Genomic DNA, 10,000 nt, shown 5'->3' with positions numbered 1-10,000 from the left:
TTGATTAAACTGCCGTAGGGCAGAAGAGAGGCGGGATTCTAAGAGAGGAGAGAGAGAGAGGAGAGAGAGAGAGAGAGAGAGAGAGAGAGAGAGAGAGAGAGAGAGAGAGAGAGAGAGAGAGAGAGAGAGAGAGAGAGAGAGAGAGAGAGAGAGAGAGACCGACTGTAGACGATGGAGATTTTAGGTTGAATTGAACGGAGGGACGTACGTAGCGGGAGAGAAGGAGAGGTTTTTTGCTTCTTCTTTTTGTTTGGTTGTTTCTTGCAAACCGTGGGATACAAAAACAAAAAAGTGTGGTCATGAAGAGAGTGTCTCCCCTACTGGAATGTTTTAAGAATCACGAATAGCGTTCTCTGGCGTAATGTGATACAGCTTCCAGTCCTTTCCTTGTTCATAAGATTAACATGGACAATTACATTAACGTGCCATAATGTGTCAAAATGTGCTCACAAAAATCAAACCCACACTCATGATGTTCAAATTTCCTTCAAATTCGTGCTCGACAGCCAGTCTTAGCACAGATTTGACAGTTTCCTAATCAAGCATCACTCAAAAGAAGAGAAGTAGAAACAAGAACACGTGCAGTCTCTGCGGTTTCAAGGGAAAAAGCAAACACTCTGACAGTACTTTCTCCGCTTACACACAGGGAGACGTCTTAACAAGGTCATCATTCTCAGCCTGACAGGTATCAATTATCCGCCCTCACTTCAAAGGACCCTCCCTTTGGTCTTGGCAACCTCCATTGTCTCGTCAATCTCGTTATTGTCTCAGCAATCCCGTATTGTCTCGGCAAACAAGGTCGTCTCATCACTGAAGGTTGTGTGCCAGAAGGCGATAGCTTCATCCTTCTTCAAAATATTTTGTCTTGGTCGAATCAAGAAATATGTGAAGGCCCACTGTGAGTAATATTGGCTGACTGACGATAATACGCTAGAAATGGACTAACACCATCTCGTACTATATAATATACTACTATGCTTATCTAGGCCATTTTGATTTACATTTAGATTCATGGCAACCTCGAGACACGAATTGACAAACAATTATAGTTCGTCGGAATGAAAACAGGGTAGTGGATAACCTTAGCTGAATTTGTCATCACACAATCGCACACAATGTTGTGCTCATTCAACTAAGCATGCTTAGCAACTACATCAGACACAGACTTTAGTAAAGTCGCATCGGGGCCGTAGTGCTCACTCTCAAGGGACATAACCGAGGAAATGGCCTTTTGTTTCAGAATACCCCTCCCCCCCCTCCCCATCCCACCCGGCACCCTTCTTCCCTCCGTCCATCTCTTCTCATTGTCTTGACCCGAGCCTAGGGACAAGGGAGACGAAGGACTAATTTAGTAGCGGGACAGTTGGTGTGGCTCTTCTTTGTGTGAGCTTTGTGCAATCTGCGCCCAGTTTTGGGGTGAAGGCGTCGCGGGGTTCTGTTGTTGAAAAGACACTTCCACTCCCACCATGCATGGAGATTGCTGAGGCCAGATTTGTGTGATTAGGATCGTTCGACTGGACTGATGGTAACGAATATTAATAACCCGCTTGGTCCCTGTTACTAGGGTTGAAGGGTCTGAGGAATTCGGACAAGTTTCTAGGATGGGAGACTATAAAAAGGGTATGAATAGATCATGCATGTCAAGCGAATTGGTTTTGGAAAAAAAAAGTACTGGAATACGTTTTGATTTCTGTTCATTCTTATCACAGTGAATGAAAGCAGGAGGTACCACTCACTGTATTTTCTAGAGACTTTGGATTTTTGTTTAAAAACTGCTTCACTTGTGAGGTCTTATACCACCTTTTGAACCCAATTAAACAAATAGGCGCTAAATATCGGTCAAAAGTAATGAATGAGCCAAATGGGAGGGGGCGACAGCAATGCAAAGAAACCCCACAACAACTTGATTAAGCTGGGAGAGAGGGGGGGAAGCGACCAATGAGAATGCAAGAAACCCAAGAAACTAATTGCAAAGGAGAGCCTTAACAAAACAAACACGCCCCGAAACCCAGATACCCGAGAAAGAAACTCAAATTGGCTTCCACACTGACAAGGGTGCTTTTCCGTCTTTTCAGCAAAACCATGTCTATCTTCTTCCTGTCCGAGGAGTTCCGGAAAGAGCCGAGGCGATCTCCGAAGCCACTGAGTCTTTCACAGTGGCGTTTAGAAATCGCAAATTCGCGTCCGGCGAGGCGGTTGGAAAAATAGACCCGATCCCAACAGAATATAGGTCACGGATAAAAGAAGCAAGGAACAAGTGTACTGACATACATCCCACTTAAAGTTGCCCTCCTTCACTGAAACAGTTATGCGCACTACCACAGGTGACAACACAGACTTGCACACTACCACGTCTCTCTCCGTCTGCAAAGTTTGGCACCTTGCAACAACTTTCATGAATTTGGAACACTTTTTTTAACAGTAGAATAAGGATAAACTTATCCCATGTAAAAGCCTTGACGGCCACGGCTCTATGGTCATTTACAGGATGGAATTGGAAGGAAGTACCTTGCAACATCTTACATGAATTTGGAACACTATTTTTGAAATTAGCGGAGGCCTCGAGGATAAACGGCTCTATGGTCATTTACAAAGATGGAAGGCATCTTTAAAACAAGTGTGTGTTTCCACCTGAGAAAAGCGATTTGCCAAGCAGCAGTAAATCGTCTACCTCACTGCTGCGCCGTGTTTGCTGAAGAGCCTCGGATACAAAAGGCCTTTTCCTCAGTGCAATGCAAAGCTCCCCTTTCTATTTGGGGTGGGATATTATGTCTGCCTTGGACGGTTGCCTAAAACCTGAAGCTACAAGTTTGCAAACCAGGTCTAGCCCCGGCCCTTTGCTCTTTTTGGATATTTCTATGTCAAGGGGAGTTGAAGAAAAGAGCTAAGTAGGTCAGTTTCAGGTAAATAAAAAAAAAAAAAGAACGTGTGTGTGTGTTTTCTGTCCCAGTTTTGCAGAACGAGATTAGTAACCTAGATACTTCTCCAGTGCGCTTAGTACCTTTTCTCCTTATAACCCGTTTCGTGTTTTTTTCTTCCTTTTGAAGACAAGTGGTGTGACAACCACTGATCCCGTTCTGTCGGCGACACTAGTATTTATACAAATACCTGACCTAATATTTCTTATGACGTGCTACACTACAAAATAAACTTCAATCCTACTTATGTTCTCCTGACAAAGGTGACCTGCTGGTTGTTAAACAAAATCTGAGTATTCTGGAATACGAAGACAAAACTAATTGACTACAAAATACAACAATACCAACAATACATGATCGGTACGTATGAAATGAACAGTTCTGCTGCAGCAAAGTCACAAATCGTTTGTAAACAGTGTGCTAGTACAGTGTTTGTTATCAACAATGTTTGCCGTGAACAACTTAGCTTTAGTCGTCTCAGCTCACTCAACCACTTCTTTTCAAATACATATTATATATATATATAAACCTCTTCATTGCGACAAAATACACTCTCATCACCCTCCCAACAGCCACCTCCGAAATTAATCCCAAAAAAACCAGGACACTTTGTTAAAGAGGAACGGAGCATATTGAATCATGCTGACAGTAAATAAGTATAAAAACCTGCATGTAGCGAGAACGTTGACTGAATAGCGATGAGTAACTACCATAATTACGTTGTAAAGCACATGTCGAGCTTATAATGGTGCAGAAAATCCGGACACCACTCACAGGTATAGACATCAATTAACACTGACATAAACTCTGGAACGAGAAACATGGGGCGTGACGTATAGAAGGCAGACGAGAGCGTACGCGCATGCAAGCGCACACACGCACGTACACGCGAGCGCGTAAACACACACACACACACACACACACACACACACACACACACACACACACACACAATCACACAAACACGCACACAAATATCAAGCAAGCAAGCACACAAACACACATGCATTTGAACGCACATGTGCATGCACAAACACTCCATACCACACATACACACTATGCACATACAAAAAGGGGGTGGAGGCGGAGGGATCGGAGAGAAATGTAAGATCAAAATGCGCTTGTGTGGTTAATGAGATGCCGGACTATGATATGAACATCGCAGAAGCAGTCGTCATACCCTGCAAGGACACACAGTCAGGTGCACGAAGTTAACCTTCCACCACCACCACACCACTACCCCGCGTCTCCCTTCCATCAGCCCACATCTTTCCCGACTGACACAAAACACGGACAACTAATGTCTGGTATTGTGTGCATCATGTTTTCAAATATCTATGTGAAGAAAAAGAAGGGATCAAAGGCACAGGAATGAAAGCCTGCATGGACAGACGTGAGATGGTGAGTCCATTTCTTTACTCTGATCGCACCGTGGCTTTGAGTATACCCGTCTCTTCTAAGGCTGCAAAACATTCTCTTCAATAAGTGCACTGACATCAGAACGTGTTAACTTGCATCACCATCTCTCTCTCTCTGTCTCTCTCTCTCTCAAGTTTAGCTTATTCTGGCAGCGTTTTGTGGAATTCTCTCCCGGAATCAGTTCGAGTCCCAACAAGTCTCAATACTTTCAAAAAACACCTCTCATTACATTTAATGTCAAATTACGAAAAGTCACAGTGATGGAAGACTTCGTTCTGATTATTTTCATATTGATCATATCTGTCCATAAAGCATCAGTGTTTCATAACGCAAGAATGTATGTATAGCCTACAACGTGTATATAGTCATGTGAATAGTTTTTCTGCCTTTTTTATTTTTATTTTTATTTTAAGATTAGAATAGTCCCTCTCTGGGCGAGGGCTGGTTGAAAAGAAGCTCGTTTATATTGCTTATGCCACAACCCTCGTAAAATAAGATTTGATTTGATTTGATTTGATTTGATTTGATCTCTCTCTCTCTCTCTCTCTCTCTCTCTCTCTCTCTCTCTCTCTCTCTCTCTCTCTCTCTCTCTCTCTCTCTCTCTCTCTCTCTCTCTCTCTCTCTCTCTCTCTCTCTCTCTCTCTCTCTCTCTCTCTCTCTTCCAAAAAGCAGGAAAAAAAAAAAAAAAAAAGGAAACAAGCAGTCTACCTAAACGGTTCATATTCATCACAAGGCACTGTAAAATGTGGAGTCCCACAAGGTTCTATCCTTGGTCCCTTACTGTTTGGACTATACATTAATGATTTACCATTACACCTCAAACAAGAAAATGCTGTACTTGATCTTTTTGCGGATGACTCAACACTTCACAGCAGTAATACAGATATAAATCTCATAAGAAAAATACTCCAAGAAAGTATAGCAAATATTAATGATTGGTGTAATTGTAACAGAATGGCACTGCATCCTAAGAAAACAAAAAGCATGTTAATAACCACAAGACAAAAACACCAGCGACAGCCTCTGAGCCTTGATCTTATGCATGGTACAGTTAGCATTGCTCAAGTCCATCAACACCGTGTGCTTGGAGTTGTAATTGATGATGAACTTAACTGGCGCTCTCACATTGATACAGTTTATAAACGAGTTTCTAGGAACCTTTTCTTACTTAACAAGCTCTGGTGCGTTGTTTCTGTGGATGCCCTCAAAATGTTTTTCCACGCACACTGTCTCTCTCACATTTGCTATGCATCTACTGTCTGGTGCAATGCCAGTGATGTTCATATAAAGAAAATAAACACACTTCACAAGAGAGGTGTAAAGTTATTAAACCGAGATCCCAATATGACTACTCAAGAAAAATACACTCAACTGAACATTCTTCCGCTACATCAGCAGTTCTTTTTAAATGCTAGTGTTTTCATGTTTAAAATGTACAACCATGAAACACCTTCATACATCCAAGACCTGTTTGAGCGTCCTCCTGGTAGAGCGAGGCTTTTGAATTATACGCTACCGCTCCCACGCATTGATTTGTATAAATCTAGTTTATCCTACTGGGGATCGCTTGTGTGGAATATACTTCCAATGTACTGTAAAACATGTCAAACCCTTTCATCTTTTAAAAAAAAATGTTCGAAAATATCTTTGTCAAAAATAATTCTCTCCCTACGCTTTAAAATCATAACTGTTACTGCATAACATCTTAATCATCATTTTATTAATCAATGAACCACGTTATTATAACTAGTGTTTTGTTACTTTTAACCTGATTACAAATTCTTAGTTAATTAGTTATTCGTTTGGCTGTTCAATACATGTTATATAAATATATAATTGTAATGTATAATGTCATGTATGTCTAAAAGGGACAGGTTGGAAGATTAGGCATTGCCTAAAACCTTTATCCCTTTGTATTAAAGTTTTGAATCTGAATCTGAATCTCTCTCTCTCTCTCTCTCTCTCTCTCTCTCTCTCTCTCTCTCTCTCTCTCTCTCTCTCTCTCTCTCTCTCTCTCTCTCTCTCTCTCTCTCTCTCTCTCTCTCTCTCTCTCTCTCTCTCAACGCGAATCAAAAAGTGAAAATATTAAATATCACCTCAACACACTCGACAAGGATAGCTTCAAGTTCCCATTTTTCACCTTTGTAAAGATCTCTAGGACCCGACACATGATCTACATTCTCTATTAAAATAAAATAAAATAAAATGCAGACGAAATTTGATCTAAAGATCATTGAAATTCAGACTGTAATTCCTATTTATTTCATTTGTTTTCATTTTTTATTCTCGAGGTCTCAAGGACAATATGTTTACCTCTGTCTACGTGGCGGACAATAATAAATCACCAGAGCAACAAGTTGGAGGAAATTAAATAAAGCTAAATTAGCACGGCAAACACCTTCTTTACTCCGAAGTTTTTACTTGGCCTCAAACATAAATCTAACACCTTTCATCTAAGAAAACAAAAATAGATGCAGTCCAACACGCTTTACCTGCAGGTTAAGTCTGGGCTTCACTGCATCATAACCTGGTGTGCACTGAGATGCCCTCTCATAACCGATTGTCATAATACATACGTCAACCACTCTATTACTCAAGACTGAAACAAGAAGAAAGCCTTTGGGCGGTGAAGCCGTAATGGGACGACAGAAACCGGCTGTGTAGGACTTCACTTTCGTTTTCTTTTTTGCATTCGTTTTACTTTCTTTTTTTGTGTCTTTTCTGTCTGTCTGCCTTTCTGACTGTCTGCTTCTATTTTTCTTGTTTGATGGGTTTTTTTTGGTCGCTTGAGGTTCATTTACTAGCACATGTAAACGTTATCTGTGTCTGTGTCTGTCTGTCTGTCTCTGTCTCTCTCCCTCTCTCCCTCTCACCCTCTCTCTCTCTCTCTCTCTCTCCCTCTCTCTCTCTCTCTCTCTCCCTCTCTCTCTCTCTCTCTCTCTCTCTCTTTAGTGCTGAAGGTTCATTTACCTGCACACCTGTTCTACCACTTCTCCTTTGCAAACTGCCATGGTGTTATTTCACCCGATGGTTTGGTTTGGCATGATTGGATAAGCCAGGCGCCGTGTTTGGGTTTGAGAGAGAGAGAGAGAGAGAGAGAGAGAGAGAGAGAGAGAGAGAGAGAGAGAGAGAGTGTGTGTGTGCAGGTGTGTATGCGCACTTGCGTTATGTATCTGCGTCTGTATGCCTATCTGTTCGCAATAATTCGCAAATCCAACCACACAACCTGAATAATAAATAAAAATGTCATTCCGTCATCAAATTATCCAGTTGCTTTTCAGTACTGGGAACCTAACCCCCACGACATGAAAAGCGTACAGAAAAATCTATTCAAAACCACTCGGAGGATATATAATAAATATTTCAACACAGTTGGCAAAAGCAGAACAGCCCATACATTACAGGACACAACAGTCTCTCGAATCAATGCACTGCTTGTTGGCTCTTTGCCTCTGGTGAACCTTTTGCACAGTGCAAAGGGTGGTGCTGTAAGACCTCTACCTAACCCTTGTTATGATCGAAAATCCAACCCACAATAAAGCAACAGCAAAGCAATACAGTTCACAAAATATAAAAAGTTAGCAGTGACAAAAAGGACAGCATTGTGGGTGCAAGTGAACGGAGGAAGATGAGCGCTGAATCTTGCTTACTAAGCACTTCTTATACTCCCCTTCTTTTCAAACACTGCACCCTTATAACTTGCGTATAAAAGACGCAAAGTCCCGACACTTAAGAAAGGGGTGAAAAGGGACGTCATTCTACATTCAATCTTATGTCAGCCTTAACTGTCTGCTCTTCCCAAAGGTGCATGTTTACTTTAACCACAGATAGCACTTTCTGAAGGCCAACTCTTCGCATACTGCACGTATATGCTTCTTTTTCTACGAGAACTTGCAGAATGCTCAAACGTCTAGACAATTTGATTGTGGCTGCAACAGAGTTTCACATCTTCATTTGTCTCCCCTCATGCAAGTGCCTGCCATGTGTCAAAAGGGCGTTCTATGGAAATAGGAGGCCACTATGTCAAAACATGCTCTCAGCAGTCAGACAATCACAACATACGCTGCAGGGGATGGTGGTGTGAGATTGTCATACCAGACCAAAAAACAAACAAACTTACTAATACCAATAAACAAGAACACATAAACAAACAGGATTAGGATATTGAAGAGGAAAGTGTCCGTTTTTATCCCCTTGTTTTAAGGGTGATCGACTGGCTTTAAAAATAACGGTGCACATTCGTTCAACACACACAATAGGTATGGAAGGATGAAGCAGCTAAGTCTTCAAACAACTTCAATAAACTTCTTTCCCCTGTCCAACCATAACACCCGAAAGATGCGTTTGTCCTTGTCTAAAGGTGAGGGGAGCAACAGTGCTATAGGAAAGAGGTGACATCAAACTAGTGACAAACACGGGGGTACGGGTGACATTGCACATCTCAAACCACTGCATCGTGACAAAACAAACTTGAGGCAACTGTAGCACTTACGTTTCCATACTGATAGTAATGACAGATCCTATGCGTCTGTTTCAAATGACAAGGAAATAAGGAATACAGTTGTAATGAAAGCTAAAGCCATCAATCCAGTTTAGTGTTAATATAAGTGTACCGTTAAAGCTAAGCGTAAATAATCGTAACTACTACACTGAAGCTTTTAAGTACATCTCTATTCATTTACTACACAGACATTCTGGTTTCAATAAAAAAAAAATTAAAAAACATAGTCACATGTAAAAAACACAAAAACAAAAACACACAACTCTATTTGAGCTAGAAACCAAGAGAAATGACAACAAAACAACTTGGTTAACCGGGGCTAAATAAAGCAGGACGACTAGTACTCTACCAAGTTATTACTTAAAACATCAGACAAAGAACTCTACAATTCACTAAGACCTAGGGGTATAAGACTGCTATTAATCCAACAAAATAGTACAAAACAACAGACACTGGAATCTGCAACCAACACTCTTGCTGTAAACATAAAGGCCTGAATAACAGTCAATTGTTCTCGTTTTGGAAGCTAACATATTAGTTGATTATGACTTTGAAATTATTTCTATCTACTGCGCTTTATTAACATCCAACGCATCCTCACCTTATTGGGCGATTTCTCCAGGCTCCGCCTCCACTCCTTCTTGGCGATCTCCTGCTGGCTGATGTCGCTCGTGCTCTGGCTCTTGGTCACGCCGTCAACCATCCCGGACAGGATCTTCATGCGGTTGCCAGGGGCAATGCCCTGACGGCCCCGGAGCGAGCATAACCACCATCCGTCCAGCCCGCCTGTGTCCTGTTCCATGACCGTGATGACGTCACCACGGCGGAAGGCCAGCTCGTCGGGCGTCTCGGCGATGTTGTCGTACAACGCCTTGGCCAGAAACATCTGCTGCAACAGACAGAGAGAGAGAAAAGAAGGTTAATGCACGTGCAAAATGTACTTGTGGTAGTAGTGCTTGGTGCCTCAAGTGAGAGGACAACTCTCAATAAAGCACACCTTCTACGATCCATTAGTTAATCGTGAACTTCGTAGAAAGTTTAATTGGGAATAATGACCTACAGTGTAAACCACCATCCCCCGTCCCCCTGCTATTGGAAGAAAACTTGCAATATGAGGTCCTTTATTGGAGAAGACAACGTCTTTGTTGTCACTTGGACAAGA

General features: G+C 41.8%; 1 protein-coding gene across 3 annotated transcripts in view; it reads right to left on the bottom strand.

Moving 5' to 3' along the window:
* The window catches only part of LOC138967374 (breast cancer anti-estrogen resistance protein 1-like), an 84,823-nt gene that overhangs the window by 31,373 nt on the left and 43,450 nt on the right, over positions 1-10,000 (bottom strand). For 2 of the 3 annotated variants that reach the window (XM_070339921.1, XM_070339911.1), the window contains exon 2: positions 9,440-9,727. In XM_070339921.1, the coding sequence (XP_070196022.1) occupies positions 9,440-9,727 (288 nt within the window). The remainder of the gene's footprint in view (positions 1-9,439; positions 9,728-10,000) is intronic. The other variant, XM_070339929.1, reaches the window with a different exon arrangement.

This window comes from Littorina saxatilis, linkage group LG1 (genome assembly GCF_037325665.1).
Source record: "Littorina saxatilis isolate snail1 linkage group LG1, US_GU_Lsax_2.0, whole genome shotgun sequence".
Taxonomy (NCBI): Eukaryota; Metazoa; Mollusca; class Gastropoda; order Littorinimorpha; family Littorinidae; genus Littorina; species Littorina saxatilis.
Note: the sequence above shows the minus strand (reverse complement) of the source record. Positions and strands in the feature narration are given on the sequence as shown.